The sequence below is a fragment of the Oenanthe melanoleuca genome, chromosome 1 (genome assembly GCF_029582105.1).
Source record: "Oenanthe melanoleuca isolate GR-GAL-2019-014 chromosome 1, OMel1.0, whole genome shotgun sequence".
NCBI classification, from domain to species: Eukaryota; Metazoa; Chordata; class Aves; order Passeriformes; family Muscicapidae; genus Oenanthe; species Oenanthe melanoleuca.
Window position 1 is genome coordinate 84,996,847 of NC_079333.1, and position 21,047 is coordinate 85,017,893.

A 21,047-nucleotide genomic window follows, 5' to 3' on the forward strand; every position below is an offset into this window, starting at 1 on the left:
CTCAGTGTTGCTCTGTTATTTCCACACCCTTAACAGAAACTACTCCTGGTGGTTCAGATGTGCTGTGTATATGTATTCTTCATCTCAAGCAAGTTCTGTGTACCAGCATAATTTGAATGAAAACATGTACATTTACACAAAATTCCATACCTTGAAGGCAATTCCAGATGACCTCACATCTGTTAAGAACTAGATGCTTTGTCACCTTTCTACATTTGCTCCAGCCTCCACTGGGACTCTGGTTTGTGCTGGCACGTGGTGTGGTCTCTGCAGAGCTTCCCCTGGTGCCTAATGGGGAGGATGAAAGTCTTTTCACTGCATTCAGTCACTCTTGGGTTTGCATTTGCTTTGCTTCTGGAACTACAGTGTTGACTGTTACTGCTGATCCCAGGTTGTTCATGCAGTCAAACCCAACAGCTCCACTTGTTAAATTTTATCTCTTTTTAAACCTTTCCCTAGGTTGGAAAAATCCACAAGAACGCTGCCCGCAAAAGAGAGTACCACGTGCTGTTCATGGTGATCACCACAGTCATCTGCTACCTGCTGTGCTGGATCCCATATGGGGTTATTGCACTACTTGCAACTTTTGGCAAGCCTGGTGTTGTGACTCCAGTCACAAGCATCATACCTTCCATCCTAGCAAAAAGCAGCACGGTTTTCAATCCCATTATCTACATACTTATGAATAAGCAGGTAAGACATACATTATTTTTAAATTGTATTTTGTTCAGGGCCCATCAGACATTCTGGACCATTGTGACTACCACTCTTAGAGATGTATCTTTAAGGACATTGAAAGCTTGGAGCTTGGAGCTATTGGAGCCTTGGGGTGGAAGTGTTTGCAAACAACAGCATGCTGCTAGATAAGAATGGAAAAATATTTGCTTACTGAAATTGCTTGTGTTCTTCTGAAGGCACACTGGGTATTAATTTGCATCCTTCAGAGTTAGTTGCCAAAGGTGTTTACAAGAAAAATACTCAAACGTTTGGTGAGGTTGAGGAGTGGGGGGAAAATGGACAAGGAGACAAAGGGATTTCATGACCTTGAAAACAAAATGAGACCATTTGTAAATACCATTTTCATGATAGACCCCCTTGAAACCAAATATCATTGCAGTTACTGTTTTTGTGGACATCTACATCCTTACTGTTAAATTCACAGTTCAGCTACATTCCAAAAGAGATAATGACTTGTCTCATGGGCACCAAGGCGTATTCTAAAAATGCTTATATCCAGTTCAGGTCCCTCATTCCTGAAAATGCCATTTTCAGTGCTCACAAGTGAGCCTCCTAATGTTTCTGTGTTGACAATTCTTACTCTGAAGTTTGATAATGGCAGGTCTGGAAGTTTTAAAAGTGTTTTGCAGTAGGCAATCTAAAAAATTTGCATAGTTTATGAAAACTTTTTTTTATTAGATTAGGTGTTAGAGGTTGTTCTCAGTTTTCTTTCTTCATTGTGTCCATTACATTATTATGAAACACCCTTTATCCTTTCTTGCTGGATGTGTATGCTGGAGCCCACCCTTGGTATTTATCAACAGCAGCATTATATTATTATGGAGCTGAGATAAGGGAAGAGTTAAATGCAACAGCCAAATACATTCAAGATTTGCCACAGCCTGAGATCATTCTTGGCCTGCTTCATCTAACCTAAATTTCTTAAGCAACAAAGTAATCTACTCTTGGAATTTGAGGGGAAAAATCTCAAGCAAGCTGTGAAACCTTCCTGAAATCAGAAGGAAAAAGTTCTATTGCCTTGCCCAAGACCAGGGCTTCATTTCCAATGTCTAGTTTGAGCTGACATTGAAGCAAACACAACATCCCATTTAAAAAGTGTTAATGCTGAAGAAAAACAGTAACTTTTCCCCCTTATCTTTTAAAATTCTTATGAAAACTTCTCAACAGTAGCATCTGTCTTGCTTCTTTATTCTCTCAACACTTTGACTGAGGTCCTTGACTGAGAGATAATCTGATTGTGCTGTGATAACTGGACCAGGTTGTATAGTATTGATAGCAGATACATTTTGGCGTTGTCTTTACAAGTGGAGATGTGATGAGCCACCCTGAAGGGGAGGAGCTTGGTCAGGTTTGAGATAGATCCTTTTTGCTAATCAAACCAAAATGATAGCTAATGAAATTAGCTAATGAAAGCATTAACCTGCAGCTCTCCTCTGCTGTGCCACTGTGGATTGGCAGTGAAAATAATTGGGTTTAACTAACTGAGAAATGTGCTTCACTCAAAAAGGTGAAACCCATCCCTTTGTTCCTCCTCCTTTCAGAGCAGGAACAATAGTAACATCCCCATTCAATGCTGCTCTTGGCACCTCTGTAGCTGTTCTCACACTTTCCTGTAAATTTAACACCTCATGGAAAAGAAGTTGTTAATCTTCCTGGCACTCAGCTTTCCTGGTCTTCATGCCTAGCTGGGAATTGTCACGGATGGCTGCTGCCTCCCAACACAGAAATGATCTGGCCTGCGTTTTTCACAGGTCTCTGCAGATGTGTTTAGGTCTCAGCAGGGTGTTTATCCTGCACTTTATAAATACACAGAACATACAGCATAATTTTTAGGTCTCTGTGTGTGAGTCTTTGCTCTGGGAAATGCCCTGAAGATTGGAAAATGGTGCTGGTTGACTGCAGCTGTGGTGTTAGCTCCAGCTGCCATAAATCTGTGCAGAGTATTGTGGAACCATCAGCCTCTGAGTCAGCTTTAAAATTCATCCTACAGAGCACATCCTTAAATTAACTCTCAAGCAGTCTCTGAGTCACTTTCATGGTCCTGGAAATCTAGAGAAAGAAATTTGTCTTTGGCACTGCCCACTTCACTGACCTGAGGTGGTAAATCACTGAGGAAAATAGTGAATTTCTTTCCAGCTGCAGAGACTCTCTCAGATGGGGTGGGATGAGGTGTGCTGCTGTCCTTCCTGTGCTGTTCTCCAGGAGGAAAGAGATGCACTGTTTAAGCTGGACTGTTACTGGGCTCATAACATGTCAGGCAGACATCAAAATTCACTGACAAAAGTCAAGCACTAAACTGCCTGAGACCAAATGATGCTGGGGTGAAGCTGGAGGAGACAGTAGAGGAGATTCCATTTCCCCTGTTCTCTCTTTATGGAAGGCTCTTGGCAATATGACTTTGTGTCATACATGACTGGTGTGTTCCAGGGGCAGCTTCCCCAAAGGTCAGGTCCCAAAAAGGCAGCACACAGCCAAGTAGCTGGGCAAGGTCAGTGTGCTTACACTTTCAGTGCATCAGTCCTTTATAATTATATAGCTAATGTTGTTGTGTAGATTTTGTTTCACCTTCTCCAGCCTCTCTCAGTGTCTTTTATTCCCATCACACATCCCTGTCAAGTTCCCATTGTTCAAACTTCCCATGCAGCCAACCCAAACAGGTTTTAATGACAGCTCTGATTAACTTCTTTCACCATGGTGGTACTGACAGAAACCTGGTCTTTGACGTGTTACATGCAAACAAGTATTTGTAGGAGAATAGTTTGTAAGGATAGTGCAGAAGGCAATTTTTCCCAATGAATTAAAGCTGTGGAACAGCCTTGCCTGCCCAGTGAGGATGGGTGTTATAAAGGAATGGGTCAGCTAGTGGAGAGTTGGAGTTGAAGATGGAGTTGGAGAGTCTGCTGGCTGTGCTAAGGGACAGATGATTGTGCAAGGGACAGACAGGGTTAGGTGGCTGGGAAAGGACAGCTTGGGGTTTAGCCAATCATGCAGAAGGCAGAAAGAAACTTTCAGCTAGGAGAGAAGGAATCAGTGTTGTGTGGAGCTGCCTGTAGGAAAATGAGTTAGTGCTGTGTGAAGCAGCTAATGAGGAAAGGAGTCAGTGCTGTGTGCAGCTGCCTATGAGGAGAGGAGTCAGAGTTCACTGAGAGAAGGCATGAAAGGTTTTTAATAAGGGGCTGGTGATGCTGCCAGCTGTGTCTGTCTCAATGTAAATGCAACAAGTACTAAGCATTCACTCAGAAGATGTGGAGTTTCCCTGCAGCCATGGGTTTGCTGCTGAGGAGGTGATTTCTAAGAGAAATCTGCTGTTGTGTTCCACAGAGCAGCACAGGAGCCCCAACATGGAAGTGTTTTGGTATAACTGTGCATGAGGACATACTGCACTAAGAAATAGGGATTATTAGCTGGATAGCTCAATGATGTAGCAGCTGCAGAGGTTAACCTTGTTTTACACACCAGAAATTCATTTTTTATTGATGTAGAAGTCAAGATACTAATAATGAGTGTTCCAGAAGGTGTGGTTATGGATGAGATCACAGTGAGATTGAGTGACTCTCCACTTGCTATTTCACATAATTTGTAGAAGACACTCAGAAAGTAGAAATTTGCTGCATTGCTACTGACAGCCAAATTTAAGTCAAACTCAAGCCTGTATCACTTATACATCTACAGAACCAATTGTTTGAAGACTGCTGATCAGATTACAAGTCACAATCTTTGCTGAAGCAAAGATTTTTTTTTTGCTGTAGCCTTGCTCCCCTGCAGCTTATGAGCTTTACAGTAGTTTCTTTCACATTTTTTGTTGCTCAGGTAGTGCACCTAAGTCTCCCTGGGCTACTGAAACTCAGGCTAGCACATCTAATACTCTATTGCATATTACAATTGGAGAAAAAGTCCACCCAAACCATGTGATCAGTAATGTGCTATTTATGGTGTCAGAAAGTGCCTCTGAGCAAAATAAGGAGAAAGAGTGTGAGGAAAAGAATGTATTAAATGTGAATATAAGTCACTGATTAGTGGTTTTATTTCTAGTCTGTCTGCTTGTATTAAAATCATAGCAGTTTTAAAAAATAGGTGACCCTGTCATTTTCCCCAGGGATCTTGAGAAGTGATGCTCTAAAGAATATACACACTTACTTGAAAGTCATTGCAGCTGTGACCTTTCCAAATTTATCATGTAATGGAGCATGATGGGTAAGAGAGAAATTATTGAGAAAGAATGATAAAACTAAGCCAAGTACAAAGACTTTTTTTTTTTTCCTGAAGAGATTTGAAAAATAATGATGTACTTAGAGAGTGTTCCTTAATGGGACCTGGGCCCAACATCACACATCAGACACCTCCCAGGTTTTCTCTGTGCTGTGGCTCTGACAGTCCCCAGGAAGCAATTCCACCTCCTCTTACCTCATGAGTGGCTTGTTGCTCAGACCAGCCCCCTCTTCCAGGGCCTTTGTGGAACTTCCCAGCTGCCAGATGAATAACAAAGAGTCTTTCTGCCCATAATAATAATAATCTATTTGTTTTCTGTATACACAGTCTTCTAGCAACCCTCTTCCATCCTTCTTCATCTTACATTTTGCACTGAACAGGGAGAAATGCATATGAGCTTTGGGAAAGAGAGATACACATGATAGTGATAATAAAAAAAAAAAACAAACAAAAAACAAAAAAACAAAAGAAACATTCCTCCATTGGCTGTTATAACAGCTATATTTTCAGTCATTTTTCATGGGGTATTTTGCAGTTTTCACTATTTCCAACAAAAGATAATGGCTCTTTTTTAAAGATGAGGAATATGTGCAGAAGTTTACAGTCTCTTTTATAAGTTGTTTGTTTACACATTTGGAAAGCTAAGATATTTTAACTGTGTGAAAACACAAAACTACAGATCCAGAAAGACAGTATGCAATACAGGGACAATTGTGCCAAACCCCATTTTATACATAAGTTGGGACACATCTATTAAGTCCTGAAAATAGTTGTTGCTTGCTTAGTTCAAAACTTTGAGAGGTCTGTGGACTTGCCATAAGATTTATTATCTTGTTATATTTTTTTCATTAAAATTCACATAGATTTCAATAGTTATTATCTGCTTTGTTTTTTCTTCACTGGTAGCTAAGCTGTCTTTAAGTAATTAATAGTCCAAATAGAATGGCACACCTGAGCTCTTCAGTTGAAAATAGGTCAAGTGAAAATGATCTCTTACTGCAGAATACTCTACTGTAGTACAGCTCAGAAATGTTTTGACTTTATTTCTCTGCCAACATGTAGTGTTATGACTTTTTAAAGCAGAGGGGCAAAGAGAAGAAAGGTCTCAAGGGCACCTTTGCTGCTGTCATAAGGTATAATTGCATTTCACACAGCAAGTTTAAAATTACTTTAGGAATTTCTCTTGCAGCTCATGTCAAAAAGACCAGTTCAGGAAATAACTTGGTCATTTAACTAGGGTCCCAAGCAACCCCAGGCAGACTTCATGCTGTCCCAGGCTATATCCTTTGATACATCTTGTCTGTGTTGACATTTCTGCCTGTCCTGGATTGGCTTCAATATTACAGAAGGGTTTAGAACTTTCTTCTTTTAGACCCAGGGCAGAACTAGGGAGCAGGAGGCCAGACCACCTCTCATGCAAGCAAAATACTGAATAAAATTGAAAACTAATGCACATGAATGAAGAGAAATACAGGATAATCACAGTTTTTAAACTATATAATGATTTTCAATTATAGCTAGGGAATGCATTAATGGAAATGAAATCCAGTTAAAAGATCCTTTCTTCAAAGCTTTAAGTGATCAGTGTAATTTAGAATTGGCATGATGCAGGTTAGCATTTTGTTATATTTGGACCAGCCAAATTTCAAAACAAAAGTATAGCTGTGCCTGAGTTTAAGAGGTCATGTCCACTCTAGTGCATCTTCATTAGCTTGGAGAAGAGGGAACATTGCCTCACCTGCTTCCTGACAGCCTTGTAGGCCATGCTGGTCAATAGAAGGGGTCAGAGTCACACTTAGCCTAGTGGAGATAGGGAAATAAATCAGCATAAACTGCAGTGATTGAATGACAGGAGATTTATATTGCTGCCTGTGTGAGGGCTTGCAAGGAAATAGCTGCAGGGGAAGACTTGACCTCTACAATCATTGTCACTACCCAAAAGGCAATAAAACAACAAACTGTTCAAGGATTCAGATGAACTGCAGGGTTACAAATCTCAAATTTTCTCCAGTGTGGGAGCTTCAGTCACATAGTTTGCCCTGGCCTATCATGCTCAGCCTAAGGTTGTCCTGGTAGTTTAAGAACTTCATTTACAATCAGCTGTTTTTCCTACACTTCCACCTGTAACATTAAACCTGCAGGATTGATTGATAGATAAATGGAAATTTTCAGTATTCAGAGCTTACTGTAGAGTAAGAAATGTGATATGTTCACAGCTAAGAAAAAGGTGTTAGGATTCTTGTAAGCAAGGTCCCTTGGTAGCCTCGTTGCTCTTGCAAGTAGATGTCATAGGAAGCTCAGCCAAAGTTGTGTTTCTTTGCTGGCTTCACAGGTACATCTGTCCTCAAGGGAGGCTCTGGGTGGACAAGAGCTCAGCCAGTCCTAAGAGAAATTCAGGGGGAAAAGGATGAAGTGTTATCAGTTGTGCTGTTTCTCACTTTCCATTTCAGCATCATCTAGGGGTTGGGTGAAAGCCCTTGGCAGTTTGTTTGGTTTGTTTTTTTCTGAGCTGATTTCCAGGTTTGGTGTGGACAGTTAGAGTCCTCAAAGGCTTATGTGATCCACAGACAGTCTAAACTTGAGCTGCTCTTCAAAATGGCATTGCCAAGCTGCACTGAGTGGATGTCACAGGATCATCATTGCAGTGGCAGGTCAGGGATCAGACTCCATTGTAGCCCACACCTCATCTGGTTAAGGTCAAACATTTATTTAGCCTCAGAATTCCTCATTTCAATTCTGATGTTTGTTTTTCTGTAGCATATCCAAGTTTTATGAGTAGGACTCCAGTTAAGCATTTGGTACTACTCACCATTCCAAAGCTGACTGCAAGCATAGGTCAGCTAAGAAAACAGAATGCAACATTCTGTAATGCAGTGCAATACAACATATTAGATAAACAAAGAATTGTTGCTTCATGGGAACAATCAAATTCAACAGATGAAAAAGTAAGTGTAACCCTGGCAGTGACACAGCCTCTAATTTTCCTCTCCTGCTCAATAGATGAATAATCTTTTGTCATATAGCAGTGGCATAATACTAAAATTTTATTCAGAGCAAGGCATTTTTTCTACATATTGTGTCAGTTGAGATTACTTCTCAGAGTTTTACTGTGTGTACCAGGCATATCTATGCAGTCATGCATTTTACTAAAAATTGAAGCAACAATTGTTTCAGATTAGATGAATGGAGAATAAACAAAATGAGTTTTCCTAGACAGAGAATATTTTTCAGCTTTTATGTAAACCCCACTAAATAAATATTTTTAATTGAGTTAATGCTTGGTATCCTTGTAAAGCATAAGATTGTCATCATCCTAGTCTTACAGCAGGAGAAATTTGAGGATTAAAGGTTAGATTAGTGTTCAACCCCTCACAGACTGGCTTGGCAATTCTAATTCAAATGTGTAGAACTTTATATTATGATTTTATCCTGATGTCTTTCTTCCTCCAGGGCAAAAAATCTGCTGTACTCAAAGAAATAATCATTGCCATAGTGTGGAAAATACAATATAAAACTGTACTGGGCCTGTAATTCATTACAATAATCCTTTTCATTACAAATTGCATCATTGAATGCAATTCAGAAATATATGTCCAAATGAAAATAAATTTGAGGTTCATTGTCTTTTGAAGTAAAAGCTGTTACGGAGCTTTGTTCCCCTGATGTTTAGTATAATAACTGCTCCCAAACTAAATTTATTTGTAGCCAGTTTATAAACCTTTATTCCTCAAAAAGCCCTTCTTCTTTGGTAGCTGTCTTTTCCTCATACTAGGACACCATAAACAGATCACTTTCTACCCCACATTGCTAGTGTGAGCTAATTTATTTTCATAATCTCATGTTCAGAAGAAATATTCAAATTATAATTTTGGTACTCATGCTTGGAATTGGGTGTTTCATTTGGGAAACTTTTTTAGCATTCACTGGATGTTAGTAGAGAACCAATGTAGTAGAAGTTATTTCTTGTTTCTGTCTTGTGGGCAGTGTCTAACTCTCTGGATTATTATTATCTTCAGAATCTGAACTGAAAACAAGAACATTGGCTCTATGGTGACTTCTTAAATCCCTTAATCTTAATTAGAATCAGATTTTCAGAAGTGGGTGTGTAGGAATATACACCAGGGGTATGCTGCATAAGCAACAACTATTGTGTGCTAAGTACTTTATGGATGACTTTGCTTCAGATGTTCAAACCCTTCAGGGAAAACGCTCAAGAATTTACAATTCACCCAAGGCTTTACAGGACTTCTGTGTTTGCTGCTTTAGGCCAATAGGAATTCACTACAAGTCAAAGGTCAAATGAAAACATATCACTTGTCTTCCTCTTGACCTTCAAAACTCTTCACCTCTCTCACAGCAAGCACCAGCTTCAAAATCAAGGAATTCCTGTGCAAGTTAGAAAACAAAGACCAGGCACTTTTGTCACTTGTCAGTCAATTTCCCAGTAAAGCATTTTGTCAGTGTGAAATGTGCCTGCCTCAATATTAGAGAAGCTGTTAATTTTGCCAATTTTATTTTCAGCCAGGAAAAAAGAAGGACCATGATTTGGGTCCATTATGGAACCAGATCTCCATGCTCAAGCTTCTACACCTTGGTTCTTGTCAAAAGTATCTTCAATGAAAAACACTGTCCTTCACCTTGATCTGCTGATCAAGCTCTCTTACCAGACTGCATCCCCCATGTCCAGGAACAGCAGTGCTCAGTGAAGGGGAGGAAATGCAGTGAGATACAGCCCAGCCCAGTGATCTAATTTATAGGGGAACAGTTAGAATGAAGTAGAACTATAGAGCCATAAAGACATCCCCATGTAAATGGATATTTTGACAGTACGGGGTTTTGTCTGGGATTTTTTGATAATTTGTTTTGGTTTTGTTCAATATGAGAAGTTACAGAAGAATTAAAAATTCTGTCAGAACAGAAATTCTGATTTCTTAGCCCAATGGGTTCTCTTATTGCATTACTCACGCATACAACCAAATGACTGGTACTAAAAGGCAATCACAAATCAACCCCCTCTTGGTAATTGCTAATTCTGCCTTGGGTAAAATCAATATGTAATTGCCTGCAAACCAAGATAAAAGTAAAACCCAGAGAAGACCTAGTCCTCATCCTTTATACCCACCAATTACTGCAGCTCTCATTTACTGAAAAAGGAACAAGAGCCCTTGTCCAGCAGTGGAATGATTATCTGGCAATTAAAAGGTTCTTCCAGCATTCCTGTATTAGAACTTCCTGTATCTTATTCATAGGAATTGATGGAAATATAATTTTGGGCAACAAAAGCAATAGGGCAGGTGGTCAAGAAATCTGGGGGAAGAGGAGGCTTGTAAGAACCTGTGTTTTAGCCAGAGGTAGAATTAGTCAGTGCCAAGGAAGAAGAATCAGTTGGTAAAATGCCCAAGAGCTGCTGAAGTTTGTGTGTGTGATACTTAGCAAAATGCAAGAGTGATGAACTCTAAAGCTAAAGGACTCTGAGAAATTCACAAGGGAAGACAGCCTTTGGTATTTTACTACAAAAATAATCTCGTGGAAAGAACACTTTTTGAATTTCCTTGATCAGTGTTCTGGGTCTCAGCCTTAGTGAAACTTTGTAAGGAACATCTGGAAGATCTGTTTTCCCTAAAGGTGTTATGTACATAGCCAGAGATAGGCAGTTCATAACCTACCCCCCAGAAAAACCCCACCCAATCACAAACAAAAACCCCCAACACAATATGATCGCATTTCTACAAATATTTAATAATATGCTATATTCATAGCAAGACTTGGGCAAGAATATACCAGCATAAACCCATCACAGTCAGCTGGAGTCTTTACTTTATTCCATTGGGCTGATGTAGAGTCCATGGCTGAAGAACTGAAAATACAGGAAAAAACTGGATCAGCAGAACAGCATATTGACTGTAACTAAAAAAACACATTGATTTTTTTTTTTTTCAGGTGTCAAAATACTTCTTGTTGTTACACTTTGAACTTCCAGCAAAATGCGAGTTATTTTAAAATGATCTGGAATCACTCATGTCATATTATGGTGGTAATAGACCCTTCATTTCTCCTCATGAAGTAGAATGTTACTGTAGGGACTGGTAAACTTGCTGCTGCCTCTGTTAGCCAGAATCCATCAATCACACTGCAAAACCCTAAGCAATTCTAACTTATGAAATGGGAATGGGAAATAGGGAGGATCCATTTTGTTGCTGTTCACTGAAGTTCCTCATGTTGCTTTTTAAGTTCCTTTTAGATAGGAGGCATTAACTTCACATGCTGCTTGTATTGTATACTGTATGGGGTTTAGTAGCTCTGTTTAAGGCCAGGGAAGAGCATTTGTGAGATAAATATGACAACTGGTGTGTTTTCCCTGCAGTGATAAACCCATTGAAAGCAACCATGTGCTGTCTTAAACCAGTATGCATTGAAGACATGGTAGCATTGTTAATATTTGCTTTCATGTACATAATCAATCCCTTTGAAGTTCAGCAGCCATGCTGATTACACTGAAGTATGGGCAAAGAAAAGTTTCTCCCTGTTTCCTCTGACAAAATAACCCACTTTATGATCCCTTCAGCTTTGATCTCTCATTTTAACTTTATATGAGAGCACATGTTTCATGGGGACTTAGCTAAAAGGAGTATTTTAAAATAATTATCTAAATAGCATATTATGACCATGAAAATAAGGCAATATTTCTCAGGCATGGTATATATTGTTGTTTCTGCCTTTCTTCCTCTTCCACCATGGAACAACTTTATTAACATTATTTTGGTAACAGCTTACATGTTTTCTTATCTCAACTTCTTGGGATGCTACAAATGCTCATTAAAACTCCTGATGTCCTGACAGCTACATTCAGCCCCCTGCATTTGTAAAGTCTAAATTAGGTCCATCAGATAGCTTAAAATTTCATTTGTAGAGACAAAAACAAGCACTAGAAATAACTGAAAAGCAACCCAATGCTTTCAAAAACAAATATTGCTAGGGGAGAAAAGTAATGTTGATTGATCCAGCTGGAAACTTCAGCTAAGACTCCTATTGCTGCCTTTTACTGAAAAAAGCAGGCTCAGAGGTCTAGAACCAAACCTTTCCCACTTTCCCTTTCTGGTCATCTGCCTTCTTCATGCCCAGGATACAGCACTTTGTATAATCCTCCTGGTCATGTGCCCCATGGGCAGTAAGCTGGGTCTAGGGGTAGCCCTCTGGCACTTTTAGCTTGCCCAAGACACATGCTGCATATTTCTTACCTTAATTTGCCAAAAAATCTTCATGCTGTCCCTGCCTTAGTCCAAAGTGTAGATACTTTAAATCAAGAATGCTGCCTAGTTTATAAAACATCAGACAACTCACAAGTCATGAACTCTAATTTCTTGAGGCATTGTTTCCTACAGCTGCTATCACTAAACAAGGCTTAAGAGATAAAACCTTCTAGATTTACACAAACCAAAACAATCCAGAATCACTCCAACCCTCCCACCCTGCAAGGAGACACACCTGCTGCACAGGGCAGCAGCAGTGCAGGATGCAGCCAGCTCTGCCTATCCATCCAGGACTGAGGGTGGAAAACTCCTGCTCAGAAGGTGGGGCAGTAAAATATTTTAATCAGGCAGCTCAGCTGCAGGCAGACAGCTCTCTGGAGCAGGGTAATTAGCAGCAGCTGACACAGCCTGGAGTCAGCACTGGCAGCAGTGTTCCCCTCTGGCTGTTCCATAAAATCAAGGCACCTGTGATGCCTATTGCCTGCCCTCTGTAACCCTCAGGGTTTCTGGAGTCCTCTCACAAGAGTATAAGGAATTGTTGCACTAATTATCCCCCACCTGTCAGCATCTTGGTACCAAGAGGAAATCTGATTTGTATTTGTCTGTGTGAGAAACAGGTCACCAGAGGAAATTGGCTGTCTCATTTCAGTACCATACAGGTGACTATAAGCACAGGGAGGAGGTTATTCAGAGTTGTAGTGTAACCCCATTAGTCTTTTCGTAGTTAAATTTGTGGGATTCATTTGTTTACAAAGAAGCTGAACTCCAGAAATCTGTTCTTAGCTCTACTACAGTTCTTCATTTTAAGATCACATCCCAGCACACTAAACCTGACAGCAGCAATATGAGCACCAACAGATGAGTGGGGTTTCTTTCAAATGTGTGGGGAAAAAAAAAAAGAAAACAAAATGCCAAACCCAAGTGACTATTAGGAAAAAACAACAATCCTGCCCACCTGTTATGGTACATCTTCTATCTGTTTCTTTCTCTTTACTTGGTATCTTTCATAGTTCCTTGTCTCTCCCCCTTCCTTTCACTGGACCTTGTTCTTTACTTTTATAATTTCTAAGAATCCAGCAATGATACCCCTGTGATCTGTCACAACCTACTTGTGCTTCCAGTCTTCTGATGGCTATTCTGCCTCCAGTTAAAAAAAACTCACTATATCACTGCATTAGAGTTGCCTCTCAGCTCAATATAATCAGTTAATGTTTTCATCAAAATAAATAAGCAATTTTTGCTTAGCTTACTTTTAGGAAAAAGAAACAACAGGGCATGCTGTTATAGAAGAAGGGCAACTTCTTACCTGCCTTGGTTACCAAGGCATGAAGCTTTGGGATCAGACTATACTGCCATAACAGTACTGCCTTTATTTGAAGTGCATTCTCTGGAGTAACTTACTGTGTAAGAAAGTAGAGTCTGAAAAAAATGAGGAAGGCTACCTAAGTAGAGTAGACTTTTGTAAGTTTTTGGGTGGAGCAGATAAATAATCCATTCTATTCTGATGGAACAATCATATTTGTCACCCTGGAAAGATCAAGATACCAAGAAAGCTAGAACAGAAGTCCAAGCAAACCACAAGTGTTGGAGCTCTGTTCACACTAATTGATGCAGTCCCACAGTAAGATTCTGTTTAGTCACTGCTGCAGGTGCAGTTACCTGCAGGAGGTGGTGGATGTGATTCTAGTAAAAGACTTGACTCCTCTAGCTGTTCTTATCATAGTATCACAGAATAGTTTGGGTTGGAAGGTCACTTTTGAAGCTCATCTTGTCCTACCCCCCTCCAATGATCAGGACCTTCTTCAACTCAGACAGGCTTTTTTAAAGTCCCATCCAATCTGACCTTGAATATTTCCAGGGATGGGGCACTGACCACCTCTGGACAACCTGTTCCAGTGTTCCACCATGCTCATCATAAATTTCTTTCTTAAATCTAGTAAAAAAACCTACACTGTTTTAGATTTTAAACCTTTACTCCTTGTTCTATTGCTACAGGCCCTACTAAAAAGCCTGTCCCATCTCTCTGGCAAGTCCACTCTATATACTGAAAGGCCACAATAAAGTCTCCCCAGAGCCTTCTCCAGGCTGAACAATTCTCTCAGCCTTTCCTCATAAGAGATGTGCTTAAGCCCTCTGACCTTTGTGGGCCTCCTCTGGATTTGTCCTTCTGCTGGAGGTGCCAGGTCTGGATGCAGTACTCTGGTTGATTTAAGTAGTCCTCTGTACCCCACACACTATAGTTCATGGACTTACACCTCCTACTGAGGTACAGTTTGAATGCAGTGAGACAAGAATCTCCTCTCTGATGTCACAGAGTGAAGTTGACTGAGCATTTAATAGACAGAACACAGTGATACTTTCTTGTTAGTTTTTTAAATAAAAAAAGCAAAATTGCTGGATTTAAGAAGTACCAATTAGTTGCTTCTTTCATAGGTCCCAGCATTCAGTTCATCCTCTGGAGGATCTCACTGATGTGAGTTTTCTGAGAGGTGCTACTTGCATACCATGACAATAATTAGCCCCAACACTGCCTGTCAGGAGCTGGTGTAACCCACAGGATGGGCTGCAGGAGTGCACATGATGGCAATCCAGCTTTTACCATTCCACCAATGTGTGACCAACCTTCTTGTTGGCATGGACTCAAGATGAGTCCCTGGGATGAAAACACTGAATTGAACCTCCACTGGCCCAACTCAGGCCCCTGTGTAGTTAAAGCACTACCCAAAAGCAGCATGATGCCCCACATTCCATGGATGTAAGCAGTACCTCATCACAGACTGAATGGCAATTTACATTTTCCCTTTGCTGAGTTGTTTTTAATTAATAATTTATTAAAAAGCCTGTTCTTTTCCCTTAAACAACACTGGATTCCTTGAATGGGCAGCACAGCCATGAAGCTGAATTCTGTCAGTATTTCAAGTACAACACCAAGTCATAAGAGCATGACCTCCAAGCTTGACAATTGACAAACTCCTTGCTTGGCAATCACAAGAAATTTATGGTAAATATATTCTTCCAGGGATTCCTAGCACATCTGCTCAGGTCCACATGTTCACTTTAAAATAAAACTGGCTTTGCAGTATTTGCCTCTTTTCTGTAGTTTACTGTGATATGTCCTTGTCAGATTAGCTGTCCATTTCCATTTGAGATTTTATTGAAATTGTGGGCAGAACTGACAGGCACCTTCCCTCTTCTGTTCCACCTGCAGTTCAGTGTCATTCATTTAAGGCAATATGAAAAGACCAGCACTCCTAAACAAATGAAAACAAATGTTTTATTTACAGGAAAAAATCTGTACACTGTGTATACATAAAAATATACAAAATCATAATAGAAAATATAAAAAGTGTTAAAATGTATACAAACACTGCTTAAAAATGTGACTCCTGTAAAATCTTAAGGTTTGTTATTAGAGTACACATTCATTTAAAAAAATCATCATACAAAATAATTCTCAAAGCTATTAAAAAAGTACACAGTTTATATTTGAATAGTTCAATGAATACATATTTTAAGAGCGATGAGATGATATGAAAAAAAAGTAAGGCTTTTACACACAACTCTTATTTCAGGAACAAAATTCTGAATCTGATTGCTAAGCCAGAGAGAAGACATCAGCACTGTCAAAATTCATTAAGTGATTCACATACCCTCAACATGGGTTACTTTAGATTTCAGTTAAATCAGGTATCCTCATTGTGTGTGAGGATAGATGCTGGGAAAGATTCAAATCATTTTAACAGCAGGCTTCTGAATTGCCTACTTCAAAGCAGGATTTCATTTAAATATGCATCAACTTTAGAAAGCATGAAGGGAAAAATAGTAACCATTTATTGTTGCAGTCAATGCATTTAATACTCCTTTCAAAGTACATCTGTGTCACTGTCCAAATGGCATTTTCCATCCTTAAAAACTTCTGAAGAAAAAGGAAATTTAAAACCCCACTAGGGATTGCTCCACATGTGTTTTGAACTCCTGTTTAATTCAGACTCTAAAATGACTGTGCTCAGTCTGTGCAACCAGTGAGTGTAGACACTTCATTTAAAAAACAAAACAAACAACTCTTTTGGTTTTTATGACTTTGGCAAGAGATCTACAGCAACAAGTTCAGAATTCATATGTCTTCACCAAAGAAAGTGTCTTGACCAAAGACAAGCAAAGCTTAAATTAAATTTGTACAGTGAGAGTGTCCATTAGAGTGTTTATATCACCCCTCTCTCTTACATCATGGTAATTTCACTGAATTTACCAGAGTTTCTACAGCATAAAATGGCATAACAAGGTAAAAAATGATGTAGTAGTTCATTCCAAGGAAGGACTGAGCTGTGAGTTTATGCTGAGGTAACCTTTAGAACTATAGAGAAGTGAAACAAAATAATGTGGTTTTTCTAGTAAAACGATTTTGGCTCAAAGTGAGGCAAAATATTTTGTAATTTTTTTTCCTTGATTGAACAAAAGAATACCTCGATTTTACCATCCAAAACTAAATGCATAAAATGATAGAGCACCTCAAGTCAGAAAAGTTACAGAATTCACAGTGGGGAAAGAAGAGCATAATTAAATTCAGCACAAACTCAGCACATTTCCTTAGGCTGCTGCTGTGTTTCTGGTTTGTCTCAGCTAACTTTAACTGTTGTCCACAGCACCAGGGCACAGAAACAAGGCTTGATAGTGTTTGAAGGCAACTTGTTCCTACTTGTCAGTAAAATTCCATAAATTTAAAGCCCACAAGTGCAAAGGGAGCTCAGGGGCCCAATGGCAGAGGCAGCTGCTTGGCTGATGAGGCACCTCAGGTGCAGCAGGTTTGTGCAAACCTCTCTTGTGTGGTGCTGTCCCACTCTGTTAGTGTGTGACAGCCACATGGGAGAGCTATGAAGCCATGCCTCTATCTTTTCCCCAAAAAGTCCCATGATCTGGGTGAAAGAATACACTTCCCTTACACACTGCTGCATTTAAAAGCAGCACTCTCACTCGTTATTTTTAGAGGAGCCATGGTTCAGTGTTATTACACATTGACTGTTTTAAAATTACTGAATGTGGTTCTTTGCAAACATTTCTCTGCCCTCACAAGGGATGGGGAAATGCCCATTAATTCAAAAACTCTTGGAGGGCTTTTATAAATGCCAGCAATGCCAATGCCACAGAGGGTAAGAAGTGGTGAGAGGAGCAGCTTCTGTCCCTTGCAAGTAGAGAGGAGCCCTCAATTAACAGATCAAACACACTTGCACTTGTGCCAAAAGCTGAATTAGGACAAGACAAGGTAGGAGAGAAAATGCTCTTTAAACAAGCACAATGTGTTTGAGCAGGCAGACAGTAAAACATCACAGTGAAAACCAGTGTTAGAAAGCCATTCCAGGCTCATTTTATAAAGGTGGCATCACAGGTTGGTCTTCCTCCTCTGTGAGCAAACTGCTGCAGCATCTTCTGAGGTGATGGTGCTACAACCTCATTTGCACTTGTGGAAGGAGGACTGACGGCCATATAAAGAAGGATATGGCAAAGAGAAAATTTTGGCTGCAAAGGCTCGAGTGTGCAGCCCAGTAAATTAAAAATATACAGTTCATTATATAACATCTCAGATCTGGTTCTGCATTGATATATAAATGATGTACTAAGTAGGTATGCTTAGCACTTGTTACATGAAACTTTATAAATTTGCCTTGTTCTGTATAACCAACAGCTATGTTGATTATTGTGACAAATTATTGAAAGAATAAATAATACTACATAATCCTGCTGTGGGTAGTTGAGCAATGCAATTAGTATTTTTCTTCTTTATGAAAATCAAAGTTAAAAGTTAGTGGTTGCAGGCCAGTCAAAGTGATTTTTTTTTTTCTTTTTGGAACTCTAGAATTTCCTGCTTATTAAAAGTAGTATATTCACTAATCTCTTAGAAAGCAGAACTCTCTTCCTTTACAGTTATGTCATAGCTAACCCAGGGTACAGCAGAGAGAGACATATTTCATTGCACTGTTCAGACTGCTTATGTTTTGCAAACAGAGTACCAAACATATGGAAAAATAGATTAGTTCTGTGTAGGCTATCTGTCCTCCATGCATTTAAATAACAACGTTATTAACTTCAAGAATAAAAGCTGCCACCACACATAACATTAAAAAGAAATTGGCATGTACTATATCCAGAGTCCAAGGCTAGTATGAGTAAAATCTGTTAATTTTGATGTGTTCCAAAATGCCTTATGGACATAACAATCCATACAACACAGAAGTACAGTATATGATCATCTACACATAATTTCTGTCAACAAGAAGAAACTTAAGATCATCATAAAGCCCAAAAAGAAAGCTAAGTCCCTATGTAAGACATATATCCTTCATTTTGAGGAAGGAAAATGATCCTTCCAAAAAATCCTTCCTAGTACTTCCCAAAGAGCTGAGTGTGAGAAAAAGGATTCTGTGATTATACTTACATTACAATTGAAGGTGAAATAGTCATTAATGTTGTTTGGTTTGTTTGGTTTTTTTTTTCCTTTCTGGCAAAAGGCTTTTTGCTTAAGTCAAAACACAAAAAAAAACTTTCCACCACAACCAGTCAGTTTGAGCTGTCTGCTTTTTTACTGGATGGACATGAGTAGGATATAGCTGTGCTTTTGTGTACACATATTCCTGCTGAACTTACTCTAAAAGAAAATCTACAGTCAGGTGGGAAAAAACCAAACCAAAAAAAACCCCAAAAAAACCTGAGAAAACCACTCCAGACCATTAACTTTTAGAATTGCCTTAAAGAATATTGTCCTTATGTGTTATGAATGAAAATATCAAACCATCTCCTTATGCAGTCCATAGTCAGGTTTTTTCCAGGCATTACTGCTTTTCTGGGTTATGGTCTTTCAAGCATTAAGTAAAAAATGCTGATAACATCTTCTTTTGTCAGAAAACTTCTCCTTTCTGAACAGCAAGAACTTGTGAACAAGTGCCTTTGATTCAGATACCAATGAAATACCTAACAAATAATGTCTGTATTATGTAATGTCTATATGTCTGTAATTCCTGAATGCTATCTTTGTTGACAAGAGGTGAGTTCCCTCTGTGCTTGCTTTCAGTGTGATGGGTGAATGCTGCACAGCCTCCCTTGGCTTTCTCTGGACCTTTTGTTTCTGTGCAGACTGGGGGAAGGCAGCATTTCCATCTCTCACCTTCCTGATAGTCCTTTCAGGGAGAGCTTTTCTTCCTAATTGGGTTACAAATATGCTCTTTTTTTCTCTCAAGAAATGAAGCATTTCTCTCTTCCCTCTTCAGTCAGTGTGAGCATGAGAGAGTGGCATCCAAAAATACATCCAGTAGTTTAACTGGTTTAGCTGTGTACAGCCATCCCCAGCTGCATGCACTTCAGGACCACCCTTAGCCCCAGTTCAGCAGAAGGGCTGGAGCTGGGCCTGCAGAGGAACAGGCACTAAATTCTGCTCTGGTGAATGACTGCACAGCTTGGAGCAGCAATTATTTCATTCTGGGAGAGTGTGAAAATCCCGTGGAGCCATGGGAAATGCTGCATTGTTCAATTGGCTGCTCTCTACATACATGAACAATAGAGGCTGTTTTACAATGCCAGGTTTGACAATTAAATAAATTCATTTTAAAAAAAAATTACAGTCTAGCATACGTGGCATGAGACCACCGACAAATTCTGACAGTCACACCAACAATACATTATATTTCTGCCTAACTATGTCCTTTGCACCTTCATGAGCTAAGCCTTTGCTTTTTTTCTGTAACTATTTGCAAAGCAGTAATAAATACTCAGGCTCAGAAAAGAAGTATTTCTCATGCCTGCTACTTAATTACAATTTATAGACTCAAGACTAGATTGGTCTAAGACATATTTTTTCAAGTATTCTCTTCTTGTTTATAGTACGACAGTAGTACCTTATTGCACGTGGTGTCCGCAAGACTCGCTTCTACAAGTGTGAGAAATCGTTTCGTTTGGGGCACTGGACAGCTCTGAACCCTGGCAGAATGACCTTCCCCTTGCGGTAGAGGTCATCCTGCAGCCCTTTGTTCATCCTCTGCACCAGCAGCTTCTCGTAGAGCAGCGGGTGGTAGGCGCCCAGCGTGCAGGCTGCGTCGTAGTAGAGCTCGTGGTAGTGGCACAGGTCGGTCTGCCGCACCGAGGGGATGTACTCGTACACGTGCACCTCCCTGCACATGGACATCATGATGAGGATGCCTGCAGACAGAGGGGGACACAAAAGTGAGCTCCAGACTGCGCTCTTCTCGCAGAAATTTCCGTTTTTAATTTCCCCTCTTGGCTGTCGCACACCTTAAGCATTCTGTGAAATCATTAAGTGAAGCAGTCGTTCCTTTTATTTGAGCAGCTTTCACTTGTCCCTGATACATAAAGATTGTGATCCCTGTAGAGCCAACAGGGTAGGATAAGAGTCATAAAGAAAGCCTGTAAAGAACTTGCATGTCACCATCGGCATCTTGAGTGAGAAGACTGCTCTTTCCCACCTCCCCCCATTTACTCTATGGACTGTTCACAAAACATCCCCCACAAGAATCCTTGAAACATCTCCACCTTATTGCAGAGTTGGTCTTTCTTAGTCTGAAATTGAACCAATTACACTTTTCCCACCCACTTGCTTCTCTCTAAGCAGCATGGCTTGGCCAAACACATGTAGAAGAGCATGTTTTCTTTACAGAAACGTCACCCATGTGTGCTGGCACAGAAACCCACAGCTTCAGACAATTCTGTGAAGTCTCTTGGAGAGACACCTGAGATGAATTCCTACTTAAAGCAGTGCTGTCATAAGGAAAAGCCCCTCACCACTTCCTTGCTCAGCAAGGAGAAGTCCACAAAATGCCAACCCATTTTTTTCTGCCATGTGCCAAT

General features: G+C 39.9%; 2 protein-coding genes across 3 annotated transcripts in view; one reads left to right on the forward strand and one right to left on the reverse strand.

The window, feature by feature from the left end:
• The window catches only part of LOC130256642 (opsin-3-like), a 79,955-nt gene that overhangs the window by 52,834 nt on the left and 6,074 nt on the right, over window positions 1-21,047 (forward strand). For both annotated transcript variants that reach the window (XM_056498450.1, XM_056498459.1), the window contains exon 4: window positions 460-693. In XM_056498450.1, the coding sequence (XP_056354425.1) occupies window positions 460-693 (234 nt within the window). The remainder of the gene's footprint in view (window positions 1-459; window positions 694-21,047) is intronic.
• Window positions 15,524-21,047, reverse strand: part of ST6GAL2 (ST6 beta-galactoside alpha-2,6-sialyltransferase 2) — a 170,001-nt gene continuing 164,477 nt past the window's right edge. The window contains exon 7 of the mRNA XM_056498436.1: window positions 15,524-20,381. Within this exon, the coding sequence (XP_056354411.1) occupies window positions 20,113-20,381 (269 nt within the window). The 3' untranslated portion in view covers window positions 15,524-20,112. The remainder of the gene's footprint in view (window positions 20,382-21,047) is intronic.